This window comes from Gymnodraco acuticeps, unplaced genomic scaffold, assembly GCF_902827175.1.
Source record: "Gymnodraco acuticeps unplaced genomic scaffold, fGymAcu1.1, whole genome shotgun sequence".
NCBI classification, from domain to species: domain Eukaryota; kingdom Metazoa; phylum Chordata; class Actinopteri; order Perciformes; family Bathydraconidae; genus Gymnodraco; species Gymnodraco acuticeps.
The window spans coordinates 2,781,780-2,800,413 of NW_022990341.1; the positions used below are offsets into that span (position 1 = coordinate 2,781,780).

At 40.3% G+C, this 18,634-nt stretch overlaps 1 protein-coding gene across 1 annotated transcript in view; it reads left to right on the forward strand.

Annotated features, from left to right (window-relative positions):
* Positions 1-2,453: 2,453 nt before the first annotated feature.
* notch2 (notch receptor 2) overlaps positions 2,454-18,634 on the forward strand; it is a 54,388-nt gene continuing 38,207 nt past the window's right edge. Inside the window, exons 1-2 of the mRNA XM_034223507.1 lie at positions 2,454-2,832; positions 14,481-14,562. Of these exons, the coding sequence (XP_034079398.1) occupies positions 2,760-2,832; positions 14,481-14,562 (155 nt within the window). The 5' untranslated portion in view covers positions 2,454-2,759. The remainder of the gene's footprint in view (positions 2,833-14,480; positions 14,563-18,634) is intronic.

Consider the following 18,634-nt stretch of genomic DNA (forward strand, 5'->3'; position numbering starts at 1 on the left):
ATAGGAAGATTTACCGCTTCTCACTTTTGTAATTCATAATAACCTAAATACATTTTGGTTTTGACAAAAGAGGACCTTTAAAGACATCATCCTGGACTTTAAGAAACTGGACATTTTTTCAACTATTTTATAGAAGAAATTATTAATAATTCAATCTAAAAAAGAATCAGCAGATTAAATGATTATAAACTGTTAGTTGCAGCGATAATTTTGGAGAGTATTTACTGCTTTTAAAGTGGGTCTCTACAAACAAAAGTGATTATGTAATCTACTTTGATTCCCTGATAAACTTGAGTTGTGATGTTTGTTTTTATCTCAAACAAGAGATTTGCAGTTGGGGTTGTTGATGTATTAAATACAAAGGTGGTTCCAATGGATTTACAGCATCAGTGAGACTGAGCTATTCCAACACTTTGTTTATTTTTCCTCTTTGAAACTGTGTCAAACTTCTGCGATAGGAGCCTTTCATCAGCCCAAAGGCAAGGGGAACTAGGAATCAGCGCTTTCTGCTCACGAGGCACATCCACACCCTTTCTCACCCCATCTTCCACAAACTATAGAGGCCCACATCTGGAGTGACATCATTAGGAAAACAGTGCTGCAGACAAAGTGATCCTCTGATGTGATTTATCTCACATTGCCATTAGCTCACAGACATATGGCTTTACTATGAAACAAGAGAAGTGTCAAAGAGTAGTAGAAGAATTCCAAATTTAATTTACAACCTTAAAAATCACAGGACAAAACATGAGAACACTTAGAAAGTGTGCATCTGTGGCAGTGGATTTATGTGTTTTGGTGACGGATAAGAAGAATAAGCAAACACGAGTTGTGGTTTATCAACAAAAAAACAGCGTCTGACTAAATGCCTGAAGAGTGTTTCTTGTGGTGCCAGCACCTGACACCCCACCACGCATGGAGAGCAAGAGCTTGACATTGGCCACGGCAACAAAAGCATTGTCCGTACGGACCCCTGAGGAGATCAATTTGCTCCCCCCAGTCCCAGGCTTTTCAGCAGGGTTGAATAGAGGACAGAGGGCCGGTCGCAGCAGCAGGAGACTCTGCAATGTTTCTCTAATGGGGTGTAAAGACAAACAAATCACTGGGATGAGACGTGGTCTTGTTGTTGTGATGAGCCTGTGATTTACACCTGGATCATTCAGGCTGATAAGGGATAATTAGGTTGGGATTACTGTGATCTATAACAGTTTATGAAGCCAGTGTGAGTGTGTCTGTTTGAGTGAGGGAGTTTAAAGGGCAGCGTTGGGGTTTACTTGTCTGTTGGTTGTTAGAAGTGAAGCTGACCTTACTCTCCAGAAAAAAACGATGATGTGATTAAAAACGTTGCTTCTGGTCAGCATTAAACCCTGTATTCTAACTGGGGCTGCAACTGTATTGATTAACAGAAAGATACTTTTACCTTGATAATAAAAAAAAATTGTAAAAAAGATTATTATTTCCCAGAGCACAACATTATATTGTTATCTTTGGTTATCATCACGAAAAAAACAATTACAGAAAATGTTCATATTTGTGGTTGCTGCCAAATTATGTTTGGCTTTTTTCGCTTAAAAATCGATCAAATAAATTATTGACACAAATCTAAATTATTGCCGATTACTTTTCTGTTGACCAAGTTTTGGCTCTAAGGAGAAACAAATAAAAACCTATATTCATGGTAAAGTACTCCTTCTGGAAAATAATGACATCACTATATCACTACATTTGTAAACCGATTGTTCTCACAATTCAATTTTTAAGATTTCCTTTTTCCATTTTCCCACCAAAATAGCCCATCAAACTCATGGACTACTGCAGATCTCGAATTATATCTGCACATGGAGAAGTGGTGATTGACCTAAAACCTGCAAGTAAACTGCATTAACACTGATTAAAAAGCTGGAGCAAGTCAACCTTTATACCTGTCTATGCTTTTAAATGCATGATTCACAGTACCAAAATCACGTTGTATGGTCCTTCAAACACACATGCAAAGTTAGTTTTTTGAAGATCCCTGAAACTCATTGTTTACCCACCTTTCTGTCTGCAGTCTTTCACAGTCAAGATTCTCATGGCTGAAAACGCCTCTGACCTGAACCATCAAAACGAAAATAAGCGAATAAAGAGTGGGAGTTCAAAGACATATCGGGGGAAAAACGTGCAGTTCATGGTAGGAGAAAAAAAAGACAATCATTGAACGGGTTAATTTTGAGTCATACCAGGCTCCGAGAAGTAGAAAAATGAGAAAAAAAATTCCTCCGCCGCGGCGACACAGAGAAAGGAAACTTACGTCTAGTGTGTTTTTCGGTTGTGTCCGGGATAACATGGAATATTATATCCAGTAATACAAAACCTTTGAATTTGTATCAATCACTGTAATCAAGATATAACGTTTTTAACTTTCTACCATCTTTTCAAAGCCAAAGTAGATCCCCGTTGACTTCAGCGGAAGGATACATGTTTGTAGTTCTTCACTCTCAGTGACTCCAGTGACTGGTGAGCGTAGAGAGGTGGACGACTTTTCGACTCCTTGTGTGACTACCGCAAGTTACATTTTGTATTTTAAAGCGGTTTCAAACGTGACGACTCGTTAAACACATGTAAAAAAAACATACGGACATGTGTTAGTTTAGCACTACCGGTACTTGTTTGCCCTTTTATTGCTTGTGATACCTTTTCAACGAGAGTTTTTGAGAACCAACGTCCCGGGAGACCGCTCAACTTTGGGCTGGCGACCTTATGTGGATTTTACAGAAAATATGGAGCAGCTTCCCGGTGTCTCCTCGGTCAAATCCCTAGTCGTGGTCTTCTGCTTTATTCACCTCTCTCTGGGTAAGTGTTTGATTTGGATAAACCTGTTAAGAAGTTGCCTAATATCTTAAAATGTGTCACGTTTTGTTGTCTGCATCTGCGGTACACGGGGTAGACATAGCATCACTTCACTGTGACGTTACGGTGGTGGGAGAAGTACTCAGATTGTGTACTGAAGTATTTTAGGGACTACAAGTACAACCCCAGGATAGATACATTTGTATACACTTCAAAGCTGATAGTAAGGTTGCAGACTTGTTTTTTTTGTGCAGTTCATTTTATTTTTAGGGACATTTCATATCCATAAAAAGAGATGGGCTGACTCCAAACGTAATTTTGAAAATGTTTACCAAGAACTGAAACAATATATGAGCACTATTAGAAGCATTAGGAACAAAAAAAAGCAATTAAAACTAATTATGTATTGAACAAATATTGGACTTTTTTGTATCCAGGGTTTAAGATGTCCATGTATGATCTTGAATGAAGTGGGAACAAAATCAAAACAAGTAATATAAATCACGTACTTCTCGAAGTGGAGTAAATAAACATTATTTCCCATTTAAGTGTAGTGAAGTAGAAGTATAAAATGGCTTAAAATGGAAATACTGAAGTACTCAGATCTTTGAGTAAAAGTCGAAGTACCAGGAATACTCTGTTACAAGTTAAACTCCTGCAATCAAAATGTGACTCAAGTAAAAGTACAAAAGTATTACATTCAAAATATACTTTAAGTACCAAAAGTAAAAGTACTCATTATGCAGATTGGCCCTTTTCAGAAAAATATATGATATGTTTGGGTTATAATTATTGATGCATTAATGTGTTTATCACAGCTGGTAAAGGTGCAGCTAAGTTGTATTACTTTGTATACTTCAAAGTAAAAGCACACTATTTACCTCTGAATTTGAGTGGAGTAGAAATACTCAAGTATACAAGTACCACGAAATTGTACCACTGGTCACGTTTCTATACAGGTTTCACACTTCACTGTTAGTCATCTTTAGTAACTTCATTTTGGGGCATTTTTCCACATTATCACTACTATTAAATTATGTTTTTTTTTTTAGTCCTGGAGCATTTTCACACAATTTAAAAACAATTAGTATGATCTGCATTGTTCCCTACTTCGCCCCTTGTTTAATGCAAATGGTTAAGGTCTGGTTAATATGATACTGTGACCTATTACTGCTAAGTGTTCAGTCTGAGTTGCACCGCTGCCCAGATGTTGAACAGCGAGAGCAAGAGAAAGAATTCAAAATGGACACTTAACCATGTTTAGTCTGCCCTGCTGAATTAAGAGATCTGACAGTGATAGAGGAGAGGCAACAATGTGGAGTTTACAAGGGAAATAATCACAATATTTGTATGGTTAACTTTCATGATGTAGCCAACACATGTTTCCTTTCATAAAAATATGCCAGTTAAAAGTGTTAAGACCACCCTGCAGTAAAGCATTTTGGGTAAATTCTCACGCCTATGTTAAAGTAATGTGTGGGAAAATAAAGAAATATTTGTGATAATCTTAAAGATGACCTAAGTACTCCTTATCTTTTACCCGGCACACAGTGTCCATGTATTCAACTCATACAGGGATAACTGGTTTACTTTCTACAGCAGCCTTAAGCTAAGTACTAGCATAACAGAGTGCAGGGGTACTGGTTTACTTTCTAGTGCAGTCTTTTAGTAAGTATAATTAGTGTCCACTAATTGGAGCCCAATAGCATGTTTTAAGATACTTAGACCCACACTCTCTGTAGATTAGGATTTACTTAAAAGGATCAAAGGTTCTCTTGCATTTTAGTTACAATATGCTAATATTAACAAAGCATTTGAATGACATGTTTGTGTTTTCCATTATTAAGTTTGAAATGACGGTAAAGCTGTTTGAAGAAACAATTAAGAAAGCTCTAAATTAGAGAGCAAGTGCTCAATTTATGGGCATCAGTGTTATTCCCAATGATAGAGTAATTCTAATTCCATTCCTATGTGTGCTTTGCTCTGGTAAATACTCAATAGGACAAATCGTAGCCTTCTTGTTGCCTTTCCATGAGGGTTCCAAGGCAATGAAGCTGATTTAATCTCAAGTGTTTTTCATTTTCTTCATTTTTATCTCAGGGTTGATGCATGCATGCGGCCTTGCTATTCTTTCTCACGTTTTTTCATCCATGCTAGGTGACTTGTGAACAGTGAAGTCACACAAAAGAGGAAAAGACAATGTGAAAGGGCTGCAGGCAGTGCAAGGAGAGGCAGTGGAATGTTGTTGGTGTTTGACATTCCTCCCTGCCTCCCTCTCTGTTCAGCCTGACACACACACACACACACACACACACACACACACACACACACACACACACACACACACACACACACACACACACACACACACACACACACACACACACACACACGTTATGCACCATGATTTCCTCACCTATCATTTTCCCGCTGAAGCTTAACATCCAGATATTCTGCACTCACTGAGCTGTAATGTTCTTGTGGCGAAGGCAGTGGTTTTCCATATGACAGGATGGCACGGAGGAAGGTGTTTACCTTTAATGACATGAGAGGGGTTTTTGAGGTTAACCCATACTGCATGAGCTCCTGCAGCATTTTATTTAATCAGTTGGTTTTACCATTTCTTGTTTTCTAAATGATTCACCAACAAACAGATACAACATGTCTGTATTTTACTGCATAGACTAATATTCCTAAAATACTATAAGAAGTAGGGAGTCATCTGCTAACCGCTGTGACGAATACAGCTGCACTTCCTCTAGCTTCGTCACCTTAAAAACGCTAGAAACGTTTTTCTGCTAAAAATAACACATGTTAAGCCAATCAATCGATTACATCCCAGCTCAGTTGGGGAGGAACATTCGACCTGACTCTTGAGCAGGGCCACAACAATGAGCCCATGCTGTGAAGTGGTGCTGTGGAAATGCTTATTATAACTGCAACTTTGCACGAAATGGCAACAGCTGAAACATGTTATCCTAGCCTGAGAGACAGTGGCAATGGAGCTTTTATTGGCTGAAGTAAACGATAATGTTTGTATTTTCTGTTTTGCTCTGTGTTACTTAGCTCTGACTGCAAAAGCGATATGTGACTCATTCGTAAGGGTCACATTGACATTTGCTGATAAGGTACTGTGATTTACTTTACTTATTGCACTAAAACCTTCTTAAAATCTTAGTTTGAAATGCTTGTTGACTTTAATAATAATAGTCTAAGGCCTGTAAAGTGCAATGAAGCCCCTGTGTTGGGATACAGGAACACGGTTGGTAACACTTTGCTACACAGTGTGGTAGCTGATTGTGAATCTGATTCTTGAGGAAGCGTAGGAGCCCTCTTGTGGCACACGACATAGTGTTACTTCTGTGGCGTGGACATGTGGATGGTTGCATATTTTCACCCAGTGCTAACCGCACACAGCTGACATGCGTGAGTGTATCTATTTGCGTGTGTTGCATCGAGGATACAAACAGACAAAGGCCAACTATTGTGCCGCCCATGGTTTACTTGCATCTGACCCAAGCTGTAGCCTGGTGTGAAATGTGATTTATCCGCACCATGCTTCGCCATGTGCTCTGAAGGCAAAGCTATTTATTGAGATGCCCACAACACTGCATTATTTAATTACCCCCAGTCCTTCCCACTTTTAACTATGTAAATGTATCCTGTAAATATAATGTATAATGTCCTTTATTGTTTTATGTTTCATGTGGAACCTATATGCTGCAGGTCTCCCTTGAAAAAGAGATCTATGATCTCAATGGGACCAATCTCGTTAAAAAAAGGTTTGAAATGAAATGACTGCATCATTTTATTAATGTGGCTTTAAAACATCTCTGTAAAATCCCCTCAACTTACCAAGTAGTTCCTTTCTTATCTCTTCGTGTGATCTCCCTGAACTCTCAGTAAGATCATTTTGTAAACCATTGCTTTTACGTGCTCATGTTTCAGGTTATATTCAGTTCAGCCTGCCCCACCCTTTTGATTAGTAGTGTAGTTAAAATGCCTCCACTATGTTTTCGTCCTGTACTTGTTGGTTGAAGTGGGAGAGCGAGTAGTAAATAATGTGTGGAACTGTATGAGTCAGTACTGAGCTCTTGCTTGTGTGTTTGTACCACTATCAGAGGTGGGAGAAGTACTCGGATCTTGTACTTAAGTAAAAGTAGAAGTACCAAAGTGTAGGAATACTCTGTTAAAAGTCTGCAATCAAAATGTTACTCAAGTAAAAAAAGTATTGGCATCAAAACATACCTAAAGTATAAAAAGTGAAAGTAGTCATTATGCAGATTTGAATATAAATATTAGAGTGTTATCAAAGCTGGTACAGATGAAGCTTATTTTAATTAAGTGTTGATCATATTCTTTTATCATTGATCCAAAACAGCAAATTAGCTTAAGGTATTAAATACATGTAGTGGAGTGAAAGTACTTAATACTAGTAGACTAGTAGTAATATAGTACTCAACTCAAAGTCCCTCAATATTGTACTTAAGTACAGTACTTGAGTAAATGTACTTAGTTACTTTACACACCACTGACCATTATGCACAAAACATGCATGTGTGCCTCTAACCCTTTACTCTTAGAATAGATAGAAATGTAAAGACCTACTGTGATTAAGATCTGGAAGTTAAAATGCATATGAGACAGAGTGGAAGTGATAGTAACGGCCTGTTAACATTTCCCTTAGCAATGCTAATGCAGCCGCAGTGCATGCTCAACCACTTTGCTCTTTGATCCACACGCATTAAATAAATACCAGTCAGAATGTGAATGAATCTAGGTGCATGCCCACATGAACCACATGCACAGTTAGGAGGTGGTGGTCGTGGTGGTGGTCGTGGCTGTGAAGGTCGAGGGGATTACAGAGCGTTGTGTCTGCACTGTTGAACAGGTTAGCAAATTAACAGGGAATTACTGCGGCCTGCATTCCTCGACCAACACAGCCCCGTAATCCTGGAGACAGGCAGGCAGGGCGCATGGAGTAATGAACCGAGCAGAGCACTCCAGGTAGGAGAAGGAGGGAAACTGCTCTGTGATGGGTCACATTATTAGTTTAGGCCTATTTTACAACCAGGAGAAGTTTGGGGCTATGTTATAAGAAGAAATAGCCTGTGGGTGATTTGGTTAAAGACACACAGTAGTTATGGGGGATTTTTAGTGTTATTCCCTCCTTTTAACAGTCGAAAACGAATGAATGCCTTAAGACAGACCTTTTTTTAATGTATTTGGTGTCATCTAAAGTTATGTCAAATAACTATATGAGATTATTTAAGTACAGATCAAATGGAGGGAAACTAAGCAATTCAACTGAGGCGTGGGGAACAGTCAACTGTCTGACAGTCAAGATCTAGACTGGTTTATTGAGTTCTTTTTATATTTGCAAGATATTATGCATTTTAATCTACCTTTTCCTTGCAATGAGGCTTATAACTAAGAGTGCTGGGTTACATGTGCGGCATGAATGGATATGGGATAAGGGGTCTAACGGTTCAAATGGACTATAGTATTTAAAAAAACATTGCAGTGCATAGAAAAACATTGACTATGCTCTGGTGATGTTATTCAATCTTTGCTAAAGGCTGTTTATTTAACTTCAGCATCTAAAGAAAGAAAAAGTAAGGGCGAGGAGAGGTATTTTGCATTATGAAATGTTTGTTTGACTCAATGAAAGGTTTAACTTTGCACCATGATGTACTGAATTCATAATATCAAAACAATACTGAGACTGTCGTGATACCATGTTGACTCTCCTGTGGTCAGTGATTAGAATATTCTGCATACATGCCGGTGGCATCTCATGAAATGTGTGTCATGTAGATGTGCATGAGTCGCCGTTGTATTGTTTCAGTATCAAGTATCAAGAGGCAGGTATAATATCAAAGCCATACTTTTTAGTAGAGTGACAACATTAGTAGCTGGACATGTCTGCGCAATAGTCCTCATGGTTTGGTTTTTTATCATAACAAAAAAAGTTATGAGACGGAACAAAGTTAGGATATAAATGAGCAAGGGAAAGTCCCTACAAATTCCTTGCCTGGTCTGCTCTCCCTACTTCTGTCTGTCTGTCTTTTTTTCTCTTTGTCCAACACACTGCGCACATGCCAGATGCAATGATCTTACCAGATTTGGGACAGCCTGCCTGCTATTACGCCATATTAAAAAAACACACACACACACACACACACACACACACACACACACACACTGAGGCAGCAGCAGCCCTTTTAGATGAGACTCTCCCAAATGTTCCAAGTGATTACAACAGCATGGCAACCGTCTCAGTTGGGAGGTTGGGAGGGTAATTACTGGGGCTGTCCCACTGAAGAACTTTGTCCTCCATCTTAATTTGACTTTCATTAACTGAAAGTGCTGGCAGCTTGACATCTAGTCTGTGGTTTACGCCTGAATTTCTGTGGAACAGCTTTTCCGTCATGCGTGTTTGACAGCTGGTGTACCCGGAGTGCAGTGGGTTACATTAAACAAAGGGTCGGAAATGGATCAGGTTTAAAAATGCAGCTTATGTTGCGTTTAAAAATGTCCTGTTCTGCCCCGATAAAGATCCGGGAGATGAACTTGAGACATCCCTTTTTTAATCACACCCTTCTGCTGTTTCTGTTGGCACGGCTCTGTTTCATAAAATATGTCACAACCCTCCAAATTGAATCTGACCTGGGAGACTAAATCCTTCAAGCTGCTGCTCGGTGCGTCTGCTCTGCCGTTTGTGTGGGCCTGTAAAGCTTCCCTCAGGGTAACAGTGTTTAGTTTGAGCCTCTTCTCCCTCCTCGCATGCTGAGCTAAGGGTATTTTATTGCAAGTTACCATGACGACTGTTTGGCCTGCTGGATATAGAGGCTTGTACAGCAATTCCAGGAAATGGGGTTACTTCCTCACTCAGTGCGAACAACTTCCTGCCCTCCGCTGTATGGATGTGTGCCAGGGCTCAGGGACACCCGTTCGTGTGTAGTCTTTGTCTGTAGGTTCGTAATTACTTCCACATCTCAATCCTCAGCTATTAGCTCCAAAGCCTGTCTATCTCCCTCCCTCACCCCTCCTCTTTTCTACCTCTTTGACAGTCTTTTTTTTTTTCTCCTCTCATGACATGGCTGGATCCCTTTAGGGACCCGCAGTGGTGTCGGTGACAAAGCAGTGGCAAGTGCTGTGGGAGGAACCAGCATAGTGCCAGCTGACCACAACAGCCTGACTTTATTTTTTCTGTCTCAGCGTTTAGGGCTGTGATTTTTTTCAATTTAAATGTACTCACACTTAAGGTTTCGCTTTTTCGTTTCTTTACAGATTCTCCAAAAAAATAACCCAGTTTCAAAAACAGGGGAATGGTAACTTATTTCTACCTGGAAATGACGTCACCACGTATCCAAAAGTAGTCGTGGTTTCTGCTGTTCACCGCAGTTCACGATAACTACGGTCCTCCTCTTGCAGCAGGGACATTTCACTATTGTAGTAATAGAAAGTAACACGTTAGATAAAGGGAAAGGAAATGTTTTTAAAAAAAAGCAGCCTGCTTTATTCTCACCTGATAATGCTAGTATTGAGTCAAAACATTGTCATCCGGTTTGCAGGTAATCTCTTATAAACTAAAGTATTTAACAAACATTTTGACCATACATTTAGATGATTCGGCTTTTCCTCATTACTCTTGAAACTACAAAGTGTATTCCCGGTGTGATCCCTTGGGGCTGGGTTACATTATGCCAGGTGAACGTTAGATGACTGATTGCTTTACTGATAGAAAGCCAAGTGTTCACAACCTTTGCTTATGTAACTCATAACTCTTGAACTAGTTTGCTAAGGAAAACAAGCCACTGTTGTCTCTTAGTTTCAAGTTTTCAAGAGCTGCACGGCTTATCGTTGCATTTCGTTTGTGCTTCTTAGATAAGTAGGCAACCCCTTTTTTTGAATTGAGAAATCCCCCGTGATCCTTGTGTAGCTTGTGGTGCTACTGTCAAGTGTGCTGATAGAGAGGGGGCGGACATATAACAAGGGACTGGAATCAGACAGGGGGCTTTGTGACTTACACATTTCTGCTTTCCTTTTGAATTTACATAAAACCAGGTGGATGGAAACATACCTAAAACTAAAGCTTGTGCAACCTCTCTGATTTTCCATGCGGCAACACAGTGAATCGTTTTTCTTTGACAAATCTACATACTGAAACTCATAGCGGATCTCTTAACTTTTTAGTATTCATTGTATACATTTTATGTCTATTTTGTTCTTGTTCCCAGAAGCACTTTTTTCCATGTTTTTTAAAAAGGGCTTTACAAATAAAGTTACCAATATAATGGAGTTCTAGAAAAGGACTAAGACATATGTTTAAAGATTTTTCATAATGGCATTTTAACGGCTCCCATCAGCAGGGATCACACACATAGATCTCCTCCCTGTCCCACCACACTGCAGACGTTGTTAATCTCCTGCTTTTGTTTCCACTTAAACCTATTTCCTCCCATTATCTTTACACATACACACAAAGCTATACGATGCGGTGGTAGTGAGTGAGAAAAGGAATGTAAGGTTTTCAACAGGAAGGGTAATAAACCTTGGGCACGTAACCATGTGTTCTTACTACGCTGCCTGCATGGATGCAACATTTAAAAGCTTGTTTTGTATATTAAAACGATTTAAATTAAATGCTATTAGCATCGTGAACATTTTGGAATGAAATGTCATTTAGACTATAACGGAACTTTAACGACCCTGTCCGTCAAAATGCCAGACAAAGAGAAAGTCTAACTCAACCCCTGGTTTCTCTGTTGACTTTGTCGATTGGGTCTTATCAAGGCTCTCATTCCTGGGAAATGTTCCTGTCCGTGGTCCATTGATAGTGAAGTGTGAGAACAGCCATGTAGAGAGGATACAATGCTGGTGAGACATGTCTGGATCCCAATACAGTGGTGCTCAGTCACTTTCATGTGTGTGAACATTTTGTTTGTTTTACTTAGAGATTGCAAAACCTTTTTCCAAACTACCAGTCGGGGAATTTGTGACCGTTTTAAATCTGTGTGTGTGAGATTTGGGGAAATAATCTAATTGCGATTTCTTTGACAGATATTGCGATTCGATTTGCGATATTTGTTTTTAAGCGACCCAACGGAAGTTTATTGTAAAATGCGGCCGTATCTCCGGCTAGGAAGGTCGCATCAACGTGCTCCCGTCTCTAGCACCCCGCAGCCCGAGCTACGAGTGAAAGAACTAAACTTACATGAAACTTCCGTTGGGATGCTTTAAAGTCACGCTTCAGTTTAAGACTCACCCTGTAATAGATGTCAAACATGTGATGGAGCATTACTAACCTGACTCAGACGGTTTGTTTCATCAAAGCATCTAAAGCTCCATTGGAAGCCGTTTGGAAAGGGCAGGCACTTTCAAAACTACTTGGCAGGTGATTGGATCAATCTGTCTATCACCTTCTATCATGGGCCACTTCTGATTGGTTAACAATGGCTGGTACATGTGGAGCACAGCACTTCTGATTGGTGTGGATGACTGACACAAGAAGAAAATGAAAAAAATAAATAAAAAGTTTTAAAATAAATCGCAGGCTTTGATAACCGCATCATTTCAAATCGCGATTTCGATTTAAAATCGATGAATCGTTCAGCCCTAGCAGGCAGGCTGTCCAAAATCTGGTAAGATCATTGCGTCTGGCATGATGACAGCGTGCATGGGAAGCTCGTCAAACCAGTCGGGGGATGAGAGTAACTTTTTCCGGTCTGTGCTCTCATGCTTCCATTTTTCACTCCCTCTGCCTTATGCATTGCTCTTCCCAGCCTTTCCCTTCCCCTCAGAAGAACTCTTTATTATTGCTGTTTTTGCACAAAAAAAATTCTACCATACCCTGTGTATCAGTGTGTGTTATCAAAATGTTTCGTAATCACATTTTCTATCTATGATTTCTTTTTCTAAAGCAGATTTTGCATACAATTTGGACTAAAACATGATGAAAAACAAAAGTGAAAGTTTGTCTGGGTCACAGGACTAACCGCATATGTGTGGATTGTCTGCTGTCTGCTTTTTGTTATCATGTGCATATGATTTTCGTGTGTTGACTTGTAGCGAGCGTGCATACCATATGTCTCGGTACAGAAATGGTACCGTAATAGCAGTCCTTTCTGTGGTGTCTTGCACTGCAGCAGTAGCCCAATATCAGTTCGTACTTTATTACAGTGGATGTCTGTGCAGTGCACATAGAGGCATGCGCGTGTGTGTGTGTGTGTGTGTGTGCGTGCTTGTGGGATTATGAATTTCACAGTGGTTTATGTATGGTATCCCCATGTCTAATGAACTATGTCCGTCAGCCTGGCTCCAATAGTCTTCCCTCGCTCTCTCTCACACAGACTGCCGCCTGAATGTTGAGCACTAAAACACTGTGTGGTTTAAAGCTCCATGAAATCATATCAAGTAGGATTCATAATAGTAACAGTGTCTTCACAAAGGCTCCTCTGCTTGAGAGACTCTGATTAATCTAGGCGCAGGAAGTAACACCATTTCTGAGCGCACTTCCTGTAATGCAATGACTGTTTTGTGAAGACATTGTTGGCGTTTCTTGGAAATCAGCTGACCTGCCCTCATATTTTGTACAAAGAGATCTCTTTTGCTGAGTGGGGATTCATACAGATGTGTGACTATGATTGGAATGAAATGTTAAAATAGCAATATTTAAACCATTGCTAATTATTAATAGAGGTTTTCCTTAATTAATCACACCCTTAACAGTAGCGTCTTTATCTGGCTACCATATCACAGACAGACTAAGAACACCCGACACTTCATGTTGGGCTGGCATGGTGTGCGTGAAGATTTCTTCAGCCATGTGTTTCTGGCGGGCCGCACAATAGCTGCAGTGTCTGGCTATGAGTGTTTCATTCGCAGGGGGATAGTCGGGCTTTGTTGTCGTCGTCGTCGTCATGCTCGTTTCTGTCTGTCTGCCCATCCGGCCGCCCTGTGACGGCACGCTGATTTCAAGCTGGTTGGTAAGATAGGTGGCGAGGTCTCTGCATTATCTGTGTAAGGATGATGTGATGGAGGAAACAACTTGTAGGAGGTTTCCCTCAGTTGGACTGGGTGTGTGTGTTTCTGTGTGTGTGTGGGGGGGGGGGATCTTACCACCTTGGCTTACCAATTTCCTGAGGGGAAATCCTGATGCGTTCTGAGCAGTGCCAGATTTCTTCAATTTAAACGGGGAAATCTTTTGATAAATTACACATCAGTCATTTATTTTTGTTGGCAGATGTTGAAGGCGTTCATCCTCATCATGATATCTCTGTGTCAATACAACATAACACACAATATCAAGACATAAAGGAACCTGCATACTGTTAAACATTGCACAGCAGACATTTGACAATATACAAATCACTGCATTTTAATAAGCAAGCTGAAGGTTCTAATACTACTCTAACTTCTTTCTGATTTAAGGTGGCGACATAGTCACCACACACTTCAAAATATATCTTTGGAAGTGTGTGAAGGCAGATATTTCTGTGAATGGTTTAATAAAAAAAAATCTTAAATTGTCACCATGTCTCTATATTTACCTGCAATCAAATGTCACACACAACAAGTATTATCCAATGTTTTAATTGTTAAGCTGATAAAATGCCTCTTTCTAACTGGTCTCTTGTCTCTTACAGCGCTGCAGTGTTTGAACGATAAGGAACCTTGTGTTAACAACGCTACATGTCTGACCTTCAAAAATGGAACCGAATACTGCAGGTAAGATCGACTATCTGGGTCATGAAGGCTTTTTAGTTTAACACATGCTGTGATCCCAACACAAATGTGATCGCTGAAATAGAATCCGCTGATACGGAGATTGTTGGATGTGAAAGCCAGAACAGAAAAAGGGTTTTTAGATCTACCCTGGCCTGTCCATGGGACCTTGAGGTTTTGCTCAGACACCAAAGAGGCAATAAAAGACTGCTCTGTCTGACAAAGTACAGCAGTACTGGGAACAATACCAATACACACAATTCCACCTCCAAGATGTCATTAAGGACATATCCGGGGTTTTATAACTTGCCTTCTTGGGTTACGAACACATTTGACTGCCCACTGATTTGTTGTAGCTTAGGGATACGGAGACGATGACGAGATAATGTTATTACATGAGAAAATAACCTCGGTGTAATTCATGAGAAAAACGTGGTTGGATGATTACAAAAAAAAAGATAGGCTAATCATGTGTGTGTAGACTTTCTTGGCAGACGGCATGATGTGGTGGAAACTTGAAATAATCTGCAAGGAAGGCAATTCTACTACCGGCAATCAGATCATTAAGGGAAACGTGTGGTAGTGTAAAGGAGAGCAGTGGCCTGTTTGATCTATGCCTTCCACTTTCTGACAGCTTAGCCTAGTTAGTCATTAAGACGGAGATATCTTTATAATTGCATTGCCACTCCCAAGCCACATTCCCTACGAAAACACACCATAGCTGGTTCATGAACCTGCTCATGTTTCATTAAAAGTGCTGTGAATTGCACTGTGTGTCTGTTCCCAGAGCTTTTGGAATTTCAACACTGCTATTTCTGTAAAAAAGTGAAGGCGAATGCACATTCCTTAATCAGTTGTTTGACATCCCCCTGTTTAATTGAAGGTCAGGTTGCACTGCAGGTGCAAAGGGGGCTATTGTCTCTGCATGTGTGTGAGAGAACGTAGACGCATTACGTCAACTTGGTCCATCATCTCGCTGCATTTGGACTAGAGTGTTGTGCAGGTTAATGAATATGTGATGAAACACAGGCTAGGAGCCGGACATTTTCAAGGACGCCTCACTTGAAATGTATTTGAAGGATGACAAATAATTGGATTTTCTTGGATAGATGACCTTAAAATAACAGGTCCTCATCAAAAATCACACCCTAATTCACAGGTGTGTTCCTACCATGGGGAGACAGACGTACAGTAGAGCTTTGGCTTCATGCCAATACCTGCTGGCATGCGTCTCTGAAACAGCATTCAAATCATTTGCTGTTTAAGCTTTTACTACATCCTCTAAGGTTTCATTTATTTGCTGTTCATATTACTTTGACCTCTATGACATTTAAATAATATTCTGACATGTTTGTTTTTTCAAGGTAATGAGTCATTTTTCTTTTTCAAGAAGTGTGAGACTATCGACTGTATTTACTCATGCTCTCGCCAGCCAAACTGTCTCCATTTCTGAAGTCAGTGGGTTTTGTTTTCTATGTATGAAATGATGATATTGAAGATAAAAGAAACACTGCGGAGCACTGAAGACACACAAAGAGGAGTCTCTCAGTTCAGGAGAATCAGCTGACAGAGCGCAGGACTACTGTTAGACCAATTAAGTATTTCGTTTTTTCTCTTCACATGCAAACACGTACAACTACACACACACACACACACACACACACACACACACACACACACACACACACACACACTTTCCTCTGTCTGGGGCCATCTGCACTGTGCTGATGGTGAAAAGGCTCATTGTGTAAAAATCAAATGATGTGTTTGTTAGTCTCCTCAGTGCATTAAAGGCAGCCGATTGTAAGTAAACAGTCGCTCTGCCCTTTTAGCCCTGACCAGCCTAAGTGTGTACGCATGGCGTCCGACTGCATGGGACTGTGTAATTAAACATTTAATATGAGAACACTAAGGACAACTGATGGACAGTTACATTTTTACCGTTAAATTAGCCTGTGCCAAAAAAAGCACGGGACATTTAACCATGTGACTTACTTTGTTTCAGTTTAACTAAAAACTTTAAAAATAATGTCTATTCAGCAGTTGTATGTTTTTGATGTTCCTAATGAAACCGCTGCACACAGTGGAGAAGAGGCCATGTTTTGGTTGGCAACAGAATGAGCTTCTGTGCAAGTTGGCTCCTGCCTCTTCTGCAGAGTTCCCATACATCTTGGAAAACATATTGTGTATGTCTCTGTTTACAACTTTGAATTCATTTTAGAGACTTTTTCTATCTTAGGCTTTTTTAATTTAAGACAGAAAAGGAAAGGTGAAAAAGGAAACGTTTTTAAGATGTCTGCATGCAAATGAGTAAGATAGACTACTAAGAGTCTAAGGGGCGGGTGGCGCAGTGGTCTGTGCGTTTGAGCATCAGATCAAGGGGGCGTTGGGGAAACCCGCTCCCGCCCCACTGCGTCAGGCCGTTGTGTCCTTGGGCAAGACACTTCACCCGAATTTGCTCCTGTGGGTATTGTCCACAGTAGATGACCATTACATGTATGATCTGTATGTGTAATGTGTATTTGTAAAGCGCTATAATAAATATAAGGATTATTATTTATTACTAAGACAATGACAAATATAAAAGAAAATGGGTTTTTGCAACCGAAGCTCAGGTGTCTCTTTTTCTTACATGAAACATGTGGGTGACTTTAAAGTGCATGGGAGAGGTCGACTAGCTGACTAACAGGGTGGAGGAAAGCCGTCTAACCGGTGCCACTGCAAGCCATCAGCTGTGAGTGTGAGAAAGTGTGTTTCTGTGGGAACTTCAGCCCGTCACAAGTTTGCCAAATATGTGTGTTTGTAACTCATTTCTAAAAAGACTCCTGAATGTTTTCTAATGAAGTTTTGGCTTAGACAATAGAAACAGTGGTCTTGTTTTTGGGCCAAGGAGGATTACTGACACTAACATGGAGTCTGACTCACTGACTGAATACCTGAGCAGTCGAAGCTACAGTGAACCTGCGCACACGGCGTTGTCTAAACCCTATTTCCCTCCAGAACAAGATCTCTTTGTCTGCTTTTGGGCCATGGTGCAGACTGATTAACTCCCTTCCTCTCGTTGCCTGTTTTCCCCTCCCTCTCGTTTTCTCTTGCAGTCCCTGTCATGCCTTTTTATATTTGTTTAAAAAAAGACGTTTTCTTAAGAATAAAGGGGAGAGAGTCACTGTGTTGTGTAGACCTGCTGCCTGTTTGATCTGACAGCTAGAATTTGCCTGCAGGGTAGACAGAGGAAGAGAAAGGGCCGAATGAAAAGAGGATGTCTCTTTTCAGGTAACTTGAGTAGGAATGCCTCGGAGCACAACTCCTTAACGATGAGAGAGCAGTGAGGGGGGGTCGACGAGGGAGAAGCAGAGCAGAAAGAGGATTGTAATTTCCCTCTTGCTATGCCTCCTTCATCAAACTGTCACTCATCCATCCATGCCTCTGTCCCTCCCTCTGCTTCGGAGATTTAGATGCCTCTGGACAACTCCCCAGGTCCTTAATCCATCTCCCACAACCCCATTATTGTCACGTTCTTTTTTCCCCCTTCATTGTTATAGTCGTACCTGTAGCCTCTCATTTACCTGCGTCTTTGCAGAGGTTTGGTTAACATTACGAGTTGTCACATTGTGCCTCAAAGAAAGCTAACTGTTACAGAGTTGGAAGAAGTACTCAGATCTTGTACTTAAGTAAAAAGTAGAAATACCATTGTAGGTATATTCTGATGCAATGTAAAGTCCTGTATTTAAAATGTTACTAAAGTATTGGCATCTAAATATACTTAAAGTACTCATATAGGCCCATTTCAGAATCATATATATTATATGTTTTGATTATATACAGTTGCAAGAAAAAGTATGTGAACCCTTTGGATTCTCCACACATAGCGTTGTGTGTTCCTTCCAAACAACTCAACTTTGGTTTCATCTGTCCACAGAATATGTTGCCAGTAGTGCTGTGGAACATCCAGGTGCTCTTTTGCAAACTTCAAACGTGCAGCAATGTTTTTTCTGGACAGCAGTGGCTTCCTCCGTGGTGTCCTCCAGAGATTTCTTTAAGTCTCTAGCTGACACTCTAGGATTCTTCTTCACCT